Source organism: Hyperolius riggenbachi, chromosome 3 (assembly GCF_040937935.1).
Source record: "Hyperolius riggenbachi isolate aHypRig1 chromosome 3, aHypRig1.pri, whole genome shotgun sequence".
NCBI lineage: Eukaryota > Metazoa > Chordata > Amphibia > Anura > Hyperoliidae > Hyperolius > Hyperolius riggenbachi.
In genome coordinates, this window is record NC_090648.1 from 427,434,630 (window position 1) to 427,453,908 (window position 19,279).

General features: G+C 45.9%; 2 protein-coding genes across 4 annotated transcripts in view; both read right to left on the reverse strand.

Moving 5' to 3' along the window:
- Nucleotides 1–19,279, reverse strand: part of LMNTD1 (lamin tail domain containing 1) — a 249,695-nt gene that overhangs the window by 175,749 nt on the left and 54,667 nt on the right. The window lies entirely within an intron of this gene.
- LOC137564143 (uncharacterized) lies at nucleotides 1,031–7,728 on the reverse strand. The gene is made up of 2 exons (XM_068277584.1): nucleotides 1,358–7,728; nucleotides 1,031–1,116 (listed from the first exon to the last, which is right to left on the reverse strand). The coding sequence occupies exon 1, from the start codon at nucleotides 7,520–7,522 to the stop codon at nucleotides 1,649–1,651; it is 5,874 nt and encodes a 1,957-aa protein (XP_068133685.1). The 5' UTR covers nucleotides 7,523–7,728; the 3' UTR covers nucleotides 1,031–1,116; nucleotides 1,358–1,648.

Consider the following 19,279-nt stretch of genomic DNA (forward strand, 5'->3'; position numbering starts at 1 on the left):
GATATCTGTTTGTGCAGGTGACTATTACTGTGCATAATTATTAGGCAACTTAACAAAAAACAAATATATACCCATTTCAATTATTTATTTTTACCAGTGAAACCAATATAACATCTCAACATTCACAAATATACATTTCAGACATTCAAAAACAAAACAAAAACAAATCAGTGACCAATATAGCCACCTTTCTTTGCAAGGACACTCATAAGCCTGCCATCCATGGATTCTGTCAGTGTTTTGATCTGTTCACCATCAACATTGCGTGCAGCAGCAACCACAGCCTCCCAGACACTGTTCAGAGAGGTGTACTGTTTTCCCTCCTTGTAAATCTCACATTTTATGATGGACCACAGGTTCTCAATGGGGTTCAGATCTGGTGAACAAGGAGGCCATGTCATTAGTATTTCTTCTTTTATACCCTTTCTTGCCAGCCACGCTGTGGAGTACTTGGACGCGTGTGATGGAGCATTGTCCTGCATGAAAATCATGTTTTTCTTGAAGGATGCAGAATTATTCCTGTACCACTGCTTGAAGAAGGTGTCTTCCAGAAACTGGCAGTAGGACTGGGAGTTGAGCTTGACTCCATCCTCAACCCGAATAGGCCCCACAAGCTCATCTTTGATGATACCAGCCCAAACCAGTACTCCACCTCCACCTTGCTGGCGTCTGAGTCGGACTGGAGCTCTCTGCCCTTTATAAATCCAGCCACGGGCCCATCCATCTGGCCCTTCAAGACTCACTCTCATTTCATCAGTCCATAAAACCTTAGAAAAATCAGTCTTGAGATATTTCTTAGCCCAGTCTTGACGTTTCAGCTTGTGTGTCTTGTTCAGTGATGGTCGTCTTTCAGCCTTTCTTACCTTGGCCATGTCTCTGAGTATTGCCCACCTTGTGCTTTTGGGCACTCCAGTGATGTTGCAGCTCTGAAATATGGCCAAACTGGTGGCAAGTGGCATCTTGGCAGCTGTACGCTTGTGTCCTGTCCTCACTACCACGTGTACCCCTGGGGCGTGTATGGAGCTTAGCAGGCAGATAAACACCCTCCTACTACTCAATAAATTGAGACCAGGTATGATCTGTAGCTTTAATGAGCTGAAGTAAGTTGGTGTGAAACTGTGAACAAATAACAGAAATGATGCAATAAGTACATGAACTGCATATAAACATATCACATATCAGCATACAGTAGATAGACTAGTGCACACAGCAACATGGCTGCATGGATAGCTGACTAGGCCTCACTATACAGTTGAACTACTAACTAGCTGCCTACACAGAAATAACACACAATACATGTCTACAGCTAGTACTAGTCATGCAGATTCATAGAAAACAGTAAGAAAGAATGCCTTACCGGCTATGCAGCCTTTAGTGGAAGCACGGAGAAGATTCCTCAGCAGAGAGCATGTGAAAATGGCAGCTTCTAGAAGGCTACTCCCTTCTTGTCTGGTGCATGAGGTCACAGAGGAGGAGGAGTAACAGAAAGGCTGAACTTAACTGAGAACAATGTAATGCAGTGGTCAATAGGTGGCGCTGTCCTACCTCATTCTAACACAGGATAAATCCTGTATGGATTAGCACCCATTTTAATGAAAGATGTCTGCAAGACATGACACTCCCCGTCTGGTATCAACAGATACCACCATCATTCAGTAGGGGATAATAGGAGAATGAGTTCACACACTGGTCTGAGAAACAACTTGGTCTCTTGCTGTCTGCAGACCTTTACTTCTACTTTGCGGACATTTCCGTCCTCACTTGGAAACGTCTTGGTGACAAGTCCTAGAGGCCACTCATTTCTCTGCAATTGGCAGTCCTTTAGAAGTACAACATCTCCGGGTTTCAGGTTGGGCCTTGCAGTCTGCCACTTGTTCCGTGGTTGCAAAGTAGAGATGTATTGTTTCTTCCATCTGTCCCAGAATGTGTCAGCAAGGCACTGCACTTGTTTCCATTGACGTTTGTACATGTCTTTAGTGCTGAACTCACCAGGAGGAGGACTCACTTTCCCAGTCTTTTGGGTAAGGAGGGTTGCAGGAGTGAGAAGAAATGGTTCTTCTGGATCACTAAGAACTGGAGTCAGAGGTCTAGCATTGATGATAGCTGTGACTTCAGCCATGAAGGTTACCAGGCTCTCGTGAGTGAGTCTTGCAGTTCCTGCTTGTAGAAAGATGGAATCCAAGATTCTTCGGGCTATGCCGATCATCCTTTCCCAAGCTCCACCCATGTGAGAGGAGTGAGGTGGGTTGAAAGTCCAAGTGCAGTCCTGATCACTCAGGTATCTTTCCACAGCCTTGGCATCAATATTGGAAGAGATCTGTAGTTCTTTAGCAGCTCCAATGAAATTGGTGCCTCTGTCAGATCGAATGTGCTTCACAGGACCTCTGATTGCAATAAAACGTCTAAGGGCGTTGATAAAGCTTGAAGTATCCATAGATTCAATGACTTCAATGTGAACAGCTCTGATGGTCATACAGGTGAATATGACTGCCCAGCGTTTACTGTTTGCTTGACCGCCTCTAGTTTGACGTGCTGTGACGGACCAAGGCCCAAATACGTCAAGTCCAACATTGGTGAAAGGAGGATCCATACTGAGTCTATCAGCAGGCAGATTAGCCATCTTCTGTGTTTGTAGCATACCACGAAGTTTACGGCATGTGATGCAACTGAAGATGATGCTACTCACACATCTCTTTGCCCCAACTATCCACAATCCAGCAGTATGTAAAGCTCCTTCTGTAAACAGTCTTCCTTGGTGCTTGACTTGGATGTGGTAGTGTTGTACAATCAATCTTGTAACATGATGATGACCGGGAATTATCAGAGGATTCCTTTCATCAGGCTCTAGACTTGCTTGCTTAAGACGACCTCCTACTCTCAGGAGACCGTATTTGTCAAGGAATGGGTCAAGTTTCTTTAAAGAGCTGTCTTTAGGGATAGACTTGCTGTTAGTGATACAGGCAATCTCTTTGGTGTAGATTTCCTGCTGTACAGTGCGAATGATGAAGTTCTTGGAGTGTTGGAGTTCTGCTATGGTGTATACCTCTTGACAGTGGTGCCAACCTTTACACTTCTTAGCATCATTCGAATTGGTTCTTTGAAAAGATCGGGCTATGTGAGCTAGACAGGTAATGGCTCTAACAAGTGATTTCCAGGTAGAGAATCTCTTGAAGCGATGAGATTCAAAGGACTTGAAGAGTGTCACTGTGTGAAGTGCAGACACTTGTGGACGGATCTCAGTGTCTGAGTCTTCATCCACTAGTTCAAACATGTTGTTCTGGTGAACTGCTGGAGTGGAATTACACAAGAATGCAGGACCTGTGAACCAAGTTGTATTTTTGAGATGACTTGCTGCAACAGCTCTTGTAGCGTGGTCCGCAGGATTGTTGTCAGTGGACACATAATGCCACTGTTCTGGACTGGTGGATTTCCTAATCCGCAGCACCCTGTTGTTGACATAAACATAGAATCGTCTGGACTCGTTGTTGATGTAGCCTAAGACTACTTTGCTGTCTGTGTAGAATTCAGCCTTTTTAAGGTCAATGTCAATCTCAGATGTGATTAGCTCAGCCATTTCAACAGCTAGGACTGCTGCACAAAGTTCAAGTCTGGGTATCGTGTGCTCAGGCTGTGGTGCAAGTTTTGCTTTGCCCATAACAAAGCCAATGTGGCATTGTCCTTTAATGTCTATGGTTCTAAGATAAGCGACAGCAGATATGGCTTTAACTGAAGCATCAGAAAATACACAAAGTGTATGATCTTGGACATCTGTAGATGGCACAGGAGCATATGTGCGTGCAACTTTAAGGCTAGACAGAGCTGCTAGAGAGTTTCTCCATTCCACCCACAGATTCTTCTTGTCAGGAGGCAATGGAACATCCCAGTCAGTAGTTTCACGGGTTAAATCTCTGAGCAAGGCCTTACCCTGGATAGTGACAGGAGCCGCAAATCCCAAAGGGTCATATAGGCTGTTGATTGCAGATAGGACACCTCTGCGAGTAAAAGGTTTTTCTTCCTTGCTAACTTGAAAGGTGAAGGTGTCAGATTTTAAGTCCCAGAGAAGTCCAAGGCTACGTTGGACTGGTAAAGTTTCTGACCCCAGATCCAAGTCCCTTAGGTCATTAGAATGATCTTCAGAAGGGAAGGCTTCCATAACTTCTTTGCTGTTTGAAGCAATCTTGTGAAGTCTCAAGTTGGAGCAGGCAAGCATGTCTTGGGCTCTTTTGAGGAGACTGATTGCAGAGTCATTAGAAGGTAATGATTTCAAACAGTCATCTACATAGAAGTCTCTTTCTACAAACTGTCTTGTGTCCAACCCATATTCTCTCTCTCCTTCTTGAGCAGAACGTCTGAGTCCATATATAGCAACTGCAGGTGAGGGGCTGTTCCCAAAGATGTGCACTCTCATGCGATACTCTATGATGTCCTTTGAAGGATCATTGTCTTTAAACCAGAGGAATCTGAGGAAGTTTCTATCCTTCTCCTTAACAAGGAAGCAATGAAACATCTGTTGGATGTCGGCAATCAGAGCGACAGTGTCCTTGCGGAAACGGAGAAGTACCCCCAGTAGCTTGTTATTCAGGTCAGGGCCTGTCAGCAGCACATCGTTTAGGGAGATGCCTTCAAATTTGGCGCTAGAGTCAAACACTACTCTGATCTGACCTGGCTTCTTTGGATGATATACTCCAAAAATTGGCAGGTACCAGCATTCTTCAGGACCTTTAAGGGGTGGGGCAATCTCTGCATGATTGTTCTCAAATATTTTCTGCATGAAAGAAAAGAAGTGTTCTCTCATTTCTGGCTTTCTTTGGAAGTTACGTCTGAGAGAAGAGAAACGTTTAAGCACTTGTACTTTGTTGTTAGGTAGGCGTCTTCTCTGAGTTCTGAAAGGAAGGGGTGCAACCCAACTGTTAGTGCTGTCCTTCACAAAGTCTCGTTCCATTATTTCCAAGAACTGCTTGTCTTCAATAGATAATGCTACCCGATTATCATCTTTTGACCTCTGGAAGACTCTGCATCCTAAGTGGTCTTGGTCACTGTCACAGGCATCATTGTCACTAGAGACATCTGTGAAGGGACAAGGTAGATGGGAGGCACATGGTAGCTCCTTTATGAGAAAGTTGTTGACACATGGTTGGAAAAGTGAGGGGCGCCCACTTGCTAGTGTGCTTGTGAACATACTATGAACTGTATCTGGCTTGTGCACACGCCCTAGGCAGACCTCACCTATTATGACCCATCCTAGGTCTAGCTTCTGAGCATAAGGAGCATCATGGGAACCATCTATTTGTTTTCTCACTTTATGGATTCGTAGGATATCCCTCCCGAGTAGCAAGATTATCTTAGCCTGTGGATCAAGTTCTGGGATCAGGTGGGCTATACGCTTCAAGTGTGCATGATGTAATGCGACATCTGGAGTAGGAATTTCAGATCTATGATCAGGAATCTGGTTGCACTCTATTAGAGTTGGTAAGGGCAAGCAGATGCTTCCATCTATAGCTTCGATCTGGAAGCCAGATGCTCTTCTCCCCGCCGTCTCCACAATTCCTGCACAAGTCCTTAGTGAGTATGGAGAGCTGGGGCCTTTAACATTGAACATATCAAAGAAGGTTGGGTGGGCTAGAGACCCATTGCTTTGATCGTCTAGGATGGCATACATTTTTACTGCTTTCTCCCTTTGTTCTGCTGGGTAGACTTGGACTAGACACATTTTGGAGCAGGATCTTCCACCTGTGGCTCCTTTGCAGACCTCTGTGCACTGTGGAGTGACCTCTAATGTAACTGTAGGAGTGTCACCCTCCTCCCCGCCATGCTCGGTTGTGCTGTGAGTATGTTGTAAAGTCCATGGAGCTGGTCCAGGATGTAGTGCTGTGTTGTGATCTGTGCTATCACATTCTTTACAATTTTCACTAAACTTGCAGTTCTTGGCAAAGTGAGTGGTGGATGAGCAGCACTTGTAACAGATGCTATTCTCTCTAAGAAAGGCTTTACGTTCCTCAATGGGTTTCTCTCTAAACCCCCTACATTTCAGCAGAGAATGTGGCCTTCTGTGTATAGGACACTGCTTACCAGGGTCTCTAACTTTGTTTGCTGCCTGGGAGGAGCCAGCAAACCTGTGGGGAGAGTCTGGGGAAGACAGTTCAGTCTTGTGAACTGCCACTGAAGCTTTGTGTGAAGGAAGACCTGGAACAGAAGTACATGTTAGTGCAAAATCAAAACTAGGATCATTTCTTATCTTAGCCTGATCATGTATAAAGTCTACAAACACAGAAAATGGAGGAAATGAAACATGGTATTTTTTCTTATAGTTAGAACCACATTTAACCCACTCATTTTGTAAGCCAGGGGTTAACTTTTGTACTATGAGGTTAACACCTCTGGCAGTGTCAAAATATGCAAGGCCTGACAGATCACCTTCAGATTTGGCTACCTGAAGTTCCATTAACAAGTCACTAAGTTCCCTGAGTTTCTGTAAGCCTTTGGAAGCTATTTTAGGGAAATCTTCTATCCTTTTAAACAAAGAGTTTTCTATAGCCTCCACTGAACCATAACATTCATCAAGTCTGTCCCAAACCATTTTTAGTCCAGCTGCTGGGTTTCTTATGTTAATGGACCTGATTCTTTTTACATGCTCAGCAGATGCAGTCCCTAGCCACTTAGCTAAGAGGTCCATCTCCTCACTAGGGGACAGTTCAACATCTTTAATTGTGTTCTTAAAGGAGGACCGCCAGGCCCTATAACTCTCAGGGTGATCATCAAACTTCACAAGTCCCTTGGCAACCAGCTCACGCCGTGTGAGGAACTTAACAATGTCCATGCTGGTTTGAGCAGGAGCAGGGAAAGATGGTGGTGTGTTGCCATAGTGAGAAAGTGGTGTGTAATCATACCTGTCAGTAGTCTCTCGTTTTGGTCGAAATGTCTCATACCTATTTGGCGTGTAAGGAGAAGTTCCTGGAACGTTATGTGCCGGTTGAAGTTCCGGACGTGGTGGCAGGTGCTCTGAAATCAGTTCATTTTCTATATTGACTTCTGGCTTGCTGGCTGGAGGCTTATTCTGGTTTTCTGTCTGGGCTGTGAATTGAGTTTGATGAGATCTGTCGATGAGGTCCCGTTGAGCATCTTCCATTGACAGGAAAGAGTCGATCATTCTGGAATGTCGATGGACATAATCTGAAGTGCGCTGCAGGGGATCCTGATGGGCGAGATCAAGGCTGGCTGGCCTGCTGTGTCTTTCGTCGTCTGGGTGGATGAGTGCTTCTAAGGCTTCTGCTTTGGCAATAGCTGCAGCAGCTTCCCTCTGTGCTGAGAGCTTCTCTAGTGCTGCTTGCTGTTTTGCCCTTTCAGTTTCAAGTGTCGCTTGTTGCAGCTTTAGCTGCATCTCTTGCTCTGCGAAGGCAGCACGTGCTTTTGCAGCTTCAGCTTCTGCGCGAGCAATGGCGGCCGCATTGCTGACTGATGAGGATCTTGTAGAGCGACTGACTTTAGACCTTGTCTTGTAAGAAGAAGTTTGGCTTTCTGACATGATGCTGCTGTTAAGGATCTTGACTGTGTAGAGACTGCTGCGTACTGATATGCACGTAGCTGCGTGGTAGTATAGCTGTCTCTGTAGTCAGTATCTTATTTTCCACTCACTGGGTAGCAGCGTTTCACTGGCTGGGAAGCTAGCCGGTCTGGTTCCACTCGCGGGTAGCAGCCGTTTCACTATCCTGTCCTCACTACCACGTGTACCCCTGGGGCGTGTATGGAGCTTAGCAGGCAGATAAACACCCTCCTACTACTCAATAAATTGAGACCAGGTATGATCTGTAGCTTTAATGAGCTGAAGTAAGTTGGTGTGAAACTGTGAACAAATAACAGAAATGATGCAATAAGTACATGAACTGCATATAAACATATCACATATCAGCATACAGTAGATAGACTAGTGCACACAGCAACATGGCTGCATGGATAGCTGACTAGGCCTCACTATACAGTTGAACTACTAACTAGCTGCCTACACAGAAATAACACACAATACATGTCTACAGCTAGTACTAGTCATGCAGATTCATAGAAAACAGTAAGAAAGAATGCCTTACCGGCTATGCAGCCTTTAGTGGAAGCACGGAGAAGATTCCTCAGCAGAGAGCATGTGAAAATGGCAGCTTCTAGAAGGCTACTCCCTTCTTGTCTGGTGCATGAGGTCACAGAGGAGGAGGAGTAACAGAAAGGCTGAACTTAACTGAGAACAATGTAATGCAGTGGTCAATAGGTGGCGCTGTCCTACCTCATTCTAACACAGGATAAATCCTGTATGGATTAGCACCCATTTTAATGAAAGATGTCTGCAAGACATGACAGCTTGACTTTTCTCAGTTCATGGGCAGTTATTTTGCGCCTTGGTTTTTCCACACGCTTCTTGCGACCCTGTTGACTATTTTGAATGAAACGCTTGATTGTTCGAAGATCACGCTTCAGAAGCTTTGCAATTTTGAGAGTGCTGCATCCCTCTGCAAGATATCTCACTATTTTTGACTTTTCTGAGCCTGTCAAGTCCTTCTTTTGAAACATTTTGCCAAAGGAAACGAAGTTGCCTAATTATTATGCACACCTGATATAGGGTGTTGATGTCATTAGACCACACCCCTTCTCATTACAGAGATGCACATCACCTAATATGCTTAATTGGTAGTAGGCTTTCAAGCCTATACAGCTTGGAGTAAGACAACATGCATAAAGAGGATGATGTGGTCAAAATACTAATTTGCCTAATAATTCTGCACTCCCTGTATATAACAGAGAAAATACAGCCACAGTGCAACTAGAAAAGGCTGCAGTAAGACAGACCACATTAGAACAGGTATAGGAACTTATAGGATAGAAAAATGAGGCTGAAAATTTTGTTACTCTTTAAGGAGCCTCTTTAAGGAGCATAGTGGGTACAAGTGAAACAAAGACATGGTAGTTTTTAAGAAAATCAGTTTTAAAAATGCAAAATTCAGAAAAAGTTTAAAAACCATTTTCCTTAGCATTTTTATAATCGATTTTCTCAACAACTACAAGGTATTTTTGAAAAATTCTTATTTTTTTACTTGTACTCACTATTCTCCTTAACCTCCTTGCCGGTCTAAAAAATCCGGCAAGGAGGCAGAGCCGCACTTTTTTTTTAATTTTTTTTTTAAATCATGTAGCGAGCCCAGGGCTCGCTACATGATAGCCGCTGAGCGGCGGCATCCCCCCACCCACTCCGATCGCCTTCGGCGATCAGAGTATGCAGGAAATCCCGTTGAGAACGGGATTTCCTGCAGGGCTTCCCCGGTCGCCATGGCGCCCGGGCGGGATGATGTCACCGACGTCATGGACGCCGTGACGTCAGAGGGAATCCCGATCCGCCCCTTAGCGCTGCCTGGCACTTATTGGCCAGGCTGCGCAGGGGTCTGGGGCGGGGGGCGGCTCGGCGCGGCGGGTAGCGGCGAATCGGCGGCGATCGCGTACTACACGCAGCTAGCAAAGTGCTAGCTGCGTGTAGGAAAAAAAATTATGCAAATCAGCCCAGGGGGGCCTGAGAAATCCTCCTGCGCAGGTTACCCCGAACTGAGTTCGGGATAACCGGCAAGGAGGTTAACATATGTAGCAAATTTTAGTGGCATTAGCATGTATTGCTATTAACGGCACAAAATTATGTGAAAATTACACGAAATTACTAATGATTACAATTACAGATGAAGTTAATAACGATTTTTCCTGACATTTTGTGTTACGGTTTTGCATCGAAATTGCACATTTTGATGTGAAATTACGTCTATGCAAAATTTGTGTTCACCACTATGCATTGGTAGTGGCGTTTTATTTCCCAATTAGCAATGGACCCAACTGGCCCCCGGACAGTCTGCCCCAATATACCCCTGGGCTGGGCAGGCTCACCTGTCCCCCGATGCACGCCCTGCTGTGTTCCGCTTCTTTCTCCATGGCCGCTGGGGGCACCTGTAACCAGTGACATCAGTACATTTGGCTGGGTCACGGGGTACAAGCACCCCAGCAGCAATAGGGATAGTTGAAGGACATAGGAAGAGGAGTGCCAACGGACAGGTGAGCAGTGAACCTGCAGCACTCTGCACAGCCCGGGAGGTACACATAGATGGGGGAGACCTCGGGAGCCTGGCAGGTGGAGGGGGAAGCAGACATTTCCAATAGATCTCATGCTGAAATGTATTGGAAATCTGCGTGCAGAAGTGTGGCAGCAATAGATTCCTCTATGATCAGATTCGATCAGAGAGGGATCTATCTGATGATCGAATTAGCTGCACTATCTGCCAATGTATGCTCTTGGAATGTGAATTGTTCAGTGTTCACCTTAAACCACTGTGGAAAATATACAATGCTGTGTGTATGAGTAAGATGTAGGGTTGCAACTGTATGAAATTCCACGGTATGATAACCGTCAAATGAAAATACCACGGTATGACGGTATTACGGTATACGATATTGTACAATTATTTGGACCCGGGCCCCCCTCTGTAGCCAGTAGTAGGTGGCAGCAGCATAGGTAGCCAGGGATAGGTGTAGCCAGTAGTAGGTGGCCGCAGCATAGGTAGCCAGGGATAGGTGTAGCCAGTAGTAAGTGGCCGCAGCATAGGTAGCCAGGGATAGGTGTAGCCAGTAATAGGTGGCCGCAGTATAGGTAGCCAGGGACAGGTGTTGGCAGTAGTAGGTGCTCGCAGCATAGGTAGCCAGAGATAGGTGGCCGCAGCATAGGTAGCCAGGGACAGGTGTTGGCAGTAGTAGGTAGCCAGGGATAGGTGTAGCTAGAAATAGCAGCACAGAGAGCCGGGAGGGAGAGGAGATGCAGCAGCACGGCTAAATACTCACTTGCCGGCAGCAAGGTCCTTCACGATGTAAGGGCTTCATTCTACTTCCTGTTCTTGCATCATCTTGTAATAGCACCCAGGGGGCGCTGTTTCAAAAAAATGTGATGCAAGAACAGGAAGTATAATGAAGCCAGTAAATCGTTCAGGACGGAGCTGGCTGCTTGCAAGTGAGTATTTGTATCACCGCCGCTGTTCGTGCGCTTGCTGCTGCGTCGCATTCCCGCCACTACGTCGCCCCGCCTCCCGGTCGCCCCGCCCCTAAAACCGGTAAAACGAGATTGTGCACGGTATGGTTACTGTGCACAATCAAACCGCGGTATATCGTAATACCGGTATATCGCGGCAACCCTAGTTAGGATTGTGCCTGTTCAGAGATTTGGCAGGGCAAATGCATATTTATCAGATAAATAGGAGGTGAGAACAAGCATGCAGTGATGTCTGCAGGGGCAGAAAAAACGAGGAAAAATATCTTCAGTGATCATTAGCAGGCTGTACCACTCTCTATCTTATCTTTACTGCACTGTGCCAAAACAAGGCATTTTTTTAGACTTACAAAGCTTCCCAGTCATACCAGTAGGTGGAGCCCTAATCAATATATTTTTATGTATACTATTTTCATGACTAAAAAAAGTGCAAAATGATGATGTTAGCAGTCAGTCCTACATATCTGTCCAAACAGGTTTTTTGTTTTTTTAAAGGGATCGGTCTTTAATCTACTGTATATCTATAATAATGCTAGAGTAAACCCAGTTGGCTGCCTACAGTATAAATAAGTGACAAAGACCTACAATTACCCAAACAATGTTCTTTGATATTGAGGAATAGGAGCTACAGAAACTCAGCCATTAAAACAAGGTTATAAAGGAACACATAGTAACAATGGGAAAATGCAATGATTACAGTAATATAAAGGCAGATCAACTTTATGGTATCCACTAAAAGTCAAAAGCTGCAAACCATACAATTAACAGGAACAATATAAAACACTTGCTCTCTTCCCATATAATATATCAATGTTTAATGCCTTGTCATGGTTGGGCAATTTACACAAAGTAGGCCATGTATGCCTACATATGCTCTATGGAATGCAAAGTTGCAATATGGACTAGTGACAACACGTGTAACAAAAACCTTGATGTGATTCTTAAAAGCAGATCAATAAAGTGGTTGAGGACACAATCATTGTGTGGTGGCCTACTTGTGTTTAACAATCAAGGCCATATTATAACAGCAGTATGAAAACACATCACGTGTCATTCACATTGTCCTTCCAGATTATAACATGAGTAATCATTACAGTAAGCACCCTGTTGTACGTTTCCCAACCAGTGATGGTGCTTCTTCAGTGGCTTGTTAATGTAAGAGATATTGCTCATGCTGTGGTTTTCTTGGAATTTTTTACTTAGGAAAATGCACAGAGGTGTTGGTGGTGAATTCTCCAACTGGTAGGTAGATGTATTGGTTTGTAGTTGGAAGATACTCAGTTGCACTCGTTAATGAAGAGAGAAGGGAGCAGAGCGCTGAGTTGGTGATATCTGAGACTATTTGTAGTTTTGAATATTTTTATATTTGTACAAAGTGTATCAGGTTATTAGATATGATGCGTAGCTGGTCTATTCATTCAAGGTTAGGATTTTTATTTTTAAAGCAGAAGGAGCAGCCATACTATGCTAGGGAAAAAAAACACATATATAAGTAGATAAATACCGGTACTTGATCTACTTACATAACACATGTATTGTACTGTTCACGTTTTGATTTCAGTAAATGTTATATAGTAAATGAAGATAATTCTGTTCCTGGTGGGGGCCATGTCTTTTGCCCACAGTTAAGGCTAACTCGTGATGTCATTTCTGCCCTTTACTTTTTTCTTTCTCCTCCAATCGCTGAGTCACCTCAGCCTTGCTTGTAAACACAAGTGAGCAGGGGATCCGATTTCAGATAAGCAGCTGGCAGGGAAGAGGAGGAATATATTATAGATGAAAAGAATCCCCAGCATGCAACTGTTTGACACTGACTACTAAAGGGCCAGTGCTCCTTAAGTATGTGATAACGCCAAATCATAACAGCAGAGAAAGTTTTGAATGCAGGATTAGCATCTTTGGCCTCGATTCATAAAGCATTACCTCATGCGGTAATGCTGGAAACAGCAGACTTTACCGACCACTTAGCAAAATGTCAATTCATAAAGGCTGTTACCGCATGAAAAGCTGACATTACCGACCAGGGAGATAAATTACTGACTTGGCTGCAGTTACCGACAACATGTCAGTAAATTGTCAGCAAATGTCAATTCATAAAGCCTTCAACAAGCGGTAAGCCTGGCGGTAGTTACCGACACCTCTGGTGAGGTCTTAACAAGTTACCGACAGCTCTGACAGCTCTGATTAATGCAAAGTGCAGAGAGCCGAAGTCTATTTGATTCCTCTGTGGAGAGAGCCAGAGAGCCCTCTGTGTGAATCATTTCAGCAGGCAGGGAAAGACTGTGTGACTCATCTGTCTGAGTCATCAGTGGAAAGAGCCGTCTGTGTGAGTAATTTATGCAGGCTGGGAAAGACTGTGTGACTCATCTGTCTGAGTCATCAGTGGGAAAGCCAGAGAGAGCCGTCTGTGTGATTCATTTCTGCAGGGCAAAGAGGGAATCGGGATACTGCTCTACTCTACCGCTCAATGGGCTGCAGTAATTTACCGACCTCCAAGGGCAGCTGGGGAAATCTTTATGAATTAGCACACAGACCGGGAAAACAGTGGTGCTCACCGCCAGGTCGTGATCACGCTTACGCGTGGATTCACGACCATTTTGACGCATTCCGCCTCGGACACGCTAAGCCGTGAATAGATTTTCAACAACGAAAATCTACTTCGGCTTCGCGTGAATGCGGACAGAAATCCGCATTCACGCTCGTGAAACCCGGTGCTGAAGTCGTGGTTTGCGGAAATGCGTCAAACTATGCGGAAGTGACACATTGCAGGCCAATCAGAGTGCCCCAGCCAGGCCCTAGCAACCAATCACAGGAGGGGAGCTATGCCCTCCCCTCCTGAATATAAAGCGGCGGCCATGATGGAAAAGCTCTGTCCTTGCTAGACTGTGGTGCTGAGAGGATTATCTCCAGGCCATTGTTGTTTGAGCAAGTGCATTTATTGTGTTAAAAACAAAGCGTTTTTTTTGCTAACACTGCTCTTATACTGTACACAGTTAGCTAGTCAGTGTGTGATTGCTGTAGTTAGTTGTAGTCAGTGTAGTGTAGTGGGAGTGTGGGAGTCTAGTGATTATTTAACTGTGTGTAGTGCAGGCAGGTTCAGTGCTGCAGTGTAGTCAGTGTAGTGGGAGTGGGGATTATCTGTGTGTAGTGCAGGCAGGCAGGTTAGTGCAGCTGCAGTGTTCACTTGCATATTCCAGTGACAGTTATAAACTTGTACTATTTGCAGGCAGCCAGTCACACCGCCGGCGCCGCCACTCTCTGCCAGCGCTGTTCATTCATTCTGTCAGTGACCTTGTGCCGTGCCCAGTGCCCACTGCTCGCTCGCTGGCATATGAGCATCTCATTACACAGTGTGACATCCTTGTGTGCCCACTGCATCCTTCAGTGACCTAGTTGTATATCCAGTGCCCACTGCTGTGTCCACTGCATCCTTCAGTGACCTTGTACTGTGCCCACTGCATCCTTCAGTGACCTAGTTGTATATCCAGTGCCCACTGCTGTGCCCACTGCATCCTTCAGTGACCTTGTACTGTGCCCACTGCATCCTTCAGTGACCTAGTTGTATATCCAGTGCCCACTGCTGTGCCCACTGCATCCTTCAGTGACCTTGTACTGTGCCCACTGCATCCTTCAGTGACCTAGTTGTATATCCAGTGCCCACTGCTGTGCCCACTGCATCCTTCAGTGACCTTGTACTGTGCCCACTGCATCCTTCAGTGACCTAGTTGTATATCCAGTGCCCACTGCTGTGCCCACTGCATCCTTCAGTGACCTTGTACTGTGCCCACTGCATCCTTCAGTGACCTAGTTGTATATCCAGTGCCCACTGCTGTGCCCACTGCATCCTTCAGTGACCTTGTACTGTGCCCACTGCATCCTTCAGTGACCTAGTTGTATATCCAGTGCCCACTGCTGTGCCCACTGCATCCTTCAGTGACCTTGTACTGTGCCCACTGCATCCTTCAGTGACCTAGTTGTATATCCAGTGCCCACTGCTGTGCCCACTGCATCCTTCAGTGACCTTGTACTGTGCCCACTGCATCCTTCAGTGACCTAGTTGTATATCCAGTGCCCACTGCTGTGCCCACTGCATCCTTCAGTGACCTTGTACTGTGCCCACTGCATCCTTCAGTGACCTAGTTGTATATCCAGTGCCCACTGCTGTGCCCACTGCATCCTTCAGTGACCTTGTACTGTGCCCACTGCATCCTTCAGTGACCTAGTTGTATATCCAGTGCCCACTGCTGTGCCCACTGCATCCTTCAGTGACCTTGTACTGTGCCCACTGAATCCTTCAGTGACCTAGTTGTATATCCAGTGCCCACTGCTGTGCCCACTGCATCCTTCAGTGACCTTGTACTGTGCCCACTGGCTGAACTGACCGCCCGCATTGTCCTCCTTCTCCTGACTCAGTCGCTTCCACCAATGTACTCTGTCTGCGTTATCACTGCCCGGGTCACCGGGTGCATTTAATTTTTTGGCCAGCACTATGACACTGTGCTACTACTACTACCACCAGTATGTTGCCATGGTCCTTCTGTGCTGCTGCTGCTGCTGAACTGAACGCCCGCTTTGTCCTCCTCCTCCTCCTGACTCAGTCGCTACCACGGTACCACCAATGCACTCTGTCTGCGTTATCACTGCCCGGGTCACTGGGTGCATTTAATTTTTTGGCCAGCACTATGACGCTGTGCTGCTACTACTAGCACCAGTATGTTGGCATGGTCCTTCTGTGCTGCTGCTGCTGAACTGACCGCCCGCATTGTCCTCCTCCTCCTGACTCAGTCGCTTCCCGCTGCTGCACTCTGCGTTCACACTGCCCGGGTCACCGGTTGCATTTAATTTTTTGGCCAGCACTATGACGCTGTGCTGCTACTACTACCACCAGTATGTTGGCATGGTCCTTCTGTGCTGCTGCTGCTGAACTGACCGCCCGCATTGTCCTCCTCCTCCTGACTCAGTCGCTTCCCGCTGCTGCACTCTGCGTTCACACTGCCCGGGTCACCGGGTGCATTTAATTGTTTGGCCAGCACTATGACGCTGTGCTGCTGCTACTACCACCAGTATGTTGCCATGGTCCTTCTGTGCTGCTGCTGCTGCTGAACTGAACGCCCGCTTTGTCCTCCTCCTCCTCCTGACTCAGTCGCTACCACGGTACCACCAATGCACTCTGTCTGCGTTATCACTGCCCGGGTCACCGGGTGCATTTAATTTTTTGGCCAGCACTATGACGCTGTGCTGCTACTACTACCACCAGTATGTTGCCATGGTCCTTCTGTGCTGCTGCTTCTGCTGCTGAACTGAACGCCTGCTTTGTCCTCCTCCTCCTCCTGACTCAGTCGCTACCACGGTACCACCAATGTACTCTGTCTGTGTTATCACTGCCCGGGTCACCGGGTGAATTTAATTTTTTGGCCAGCACTATGACGCTGTGCTGCTACTGCTACTACTACCACCAGTATGTTGGCATGGTCCTTCTGTGCTGCTGCTGCTGAACTGACCGCCCGCTTTGTCCTCCTCCTCCTGACTCAGTCGCTTCCCGCTGCTGCACTCTGCGTTCACACTGCCCGGGTCACCGGGTGCATTTAATTTTTTGGCCAGCACTATGACGCTGTGCTGCTACTACTACCACCAGTATGTTGCCATTGTCCTTCTGTGCTGCTGCTGCTGAACTGACCGCCCGCATTGTCCTCCTCCTCCTGACTCAGTCGCTTCCACCAATGTACTCTGTCTGCGTTCACACTGCCCGGGTCACCGGGTGCATTTAATTTTTTGGCCAGCACTATGACGCTGTGCTGCTACTACTACCACCAGTATGTTGCCGTGGTCCTTCTGTGCTGCTGAACTGACCGCCCGCATAGTCCTTCTCCTGACTCAGTCGCTACCACCACTGCACTCTGCGTTCACACTGCCCGTGTCCACTGACAACTCTGCTGCGATGTCATTGCTAATTGCTGCAAAAAAACCAAAAAAAAAATTACAAAAACCTCTCTGGGGCCTTTTTGGCGTCAGCCACTCATCCTCCTCCAGCGGTACCTTCGCCGCCAAGTGCCATTGGAACTCGTATATCCCTTTGGAACGCGTATATCCCTTTTTAAAACCACTTATTACCAATTAATAGCCCCATTTAAAGTGTTGATTTCACTTTAAAATCCATTTTCTCTAGAAAAAAAAAATTTGGGGAATTTTTTATGTTGAAGTTATGTTGCCCCTTATCACCTCGATAATCCATGCAATTTGGGGGATTGTAGCATGTATGGGGGCTTTGTTATTAACGTTAAAAGAAAATCCGCCTCCGGGCGGGAATCCACGCGTGATTAGGCCATTCACGGCAGAAAATCCGCGTGGTTGCGTGGACGCGGACGAAAATCCGCATGCGGCGGGGCCGAATGCGGATTTTGTTTTGCAACCACGCAGATTGCCGAATTCGTGGATGAGGCACATCCGAGCATCCCTGCTGGAAAATACCGAGTGTGGTATTTTCCCGACAAGATTTTGTTTATCGCACTGCTGTTTATGAATCGAGGCCTTTATCACTTAATACACTCAGACCAATTGCTGTTGAAATTTGATTTTTATGGTGACACTCTCGCTTTAATCTACCAGTAATTCATAATAATCTAACAACCATGTTACTGTTTTCGCTCGGGTCCACTTACTTTACTTTGTGGACCTGGTGTATTATGGCTGACAGACATTATTTTGCTGTTTGCCGTTCAATTTCAATTTATAGGTGTATCAATGTATATTATATATTTTTTTTATTGATGTGATTAGATTATCTTGTCTGTAGTGTGCTCTTGTGTTATGGGGTTAGCCTAGACCCCAGTGGGCTAAGGGTTAAAACCAGGGCCGGTTTAAGCAACAATGGGGCCCCAGGGCAAAATAAACCTGGGGGGCCCCCAACATATACCCCGGAACAAAAATCGGCATTAGGGGACCTTTTTTGCAGCTGGTATAACAGGGTGTGAAGTCCCAATCAGTCGGAGCTCCACATTCTGGCTATCGCAGCCTGCATGGGGACAAGAGTTTAAAAAGTTTCAGGAGGTGGGACCCCACATAATTTAAAAAAAAAAAAATTCCCACACGCTAAACATAAAAAAAATTGGGAAAATAGGAAAAAATGCCAAGGATCTTCATACAGCCATATTGCGGCTGTATAGCGATCCCTGGCCAAAGCGCTGCGGCTGCGTATGGACCCCCTGGAAACCCCATCAGGAAATTTATTGCGCTTTCGTTTGATGCATGTAAAATTACACTACCGTTAGGTTTGCTACTAAAAGTGACATTTACCGCATTTAAAAGTATACTTTTTTCCTTCGAAACTTTAAAATCAATTGTCTCAAAAACTATAAGGTCTTTTTGAAAAATAGTTTTTTCCTCTTATTCCTAATGATCTTCTTAACATATCCTGCAAATTTAGGGTTTCTAGCATTTAAGGTGGATTTTCTATTAACCATTAAAGTCGGCAGGTTTTTTAATGTGTATTTTTTTTTTCCTTTGAAACTTTAAAATCGATTTTCTCAAAAACTATAAGGCCGATTTGAAAAATTGTTTTTCCTCTTGTAGCCACTGGGGGCCCCTACAAGCTCTGGGGCCCTGGGGCAGCTGCCTCCTTTGCCTTAATGGTAGCGCCGGCCCTGGTTAAAACCAAAGTGAGATTCAATGGTTAATTCAACCTGTATATGGGGGGCACACATTACGCTCTGTTAACCCCTGATGGGTCCAAAACAGACGAAATGCATTAGGATCCCACTTGAGCGGAGAGATGACATTTTTTGTCCGTTCTCCACTCATTGCTAAACTGACAGTTTTATAAATAGGAGCCGTTCACGCGTGTCACTCTGCAATCCATCCATGGGATTTGTTGCAGTAAGTGGAGCCCACTTCTGTGCAGTGCACAATAATCCCAGGCAGGTGGATGTGTTCCCTCATATAGCCTATGGGGGTAACGCATCTGCACTGGGCTACAGCCAGACCATCAGAGCGGACATTACTCCGTCGCCCCTGCTGATCCGGTGCAAGTTGGACCGAGCCTAAAGGTGGCCACACACGATACAATAAAATGATCTGATTTTACGTCAATTCGATAAATTTGATCGGATCTCCCGAAAAAAATCGAAAGCTTTTTTTTTTAAATTCGACTGAAAAATGGATTTCCCATTTTTTCGATTTCAATCGATCCGGAATGCTGGAAGTTTTTCTTCAATTTTTCTAAAGATTGCA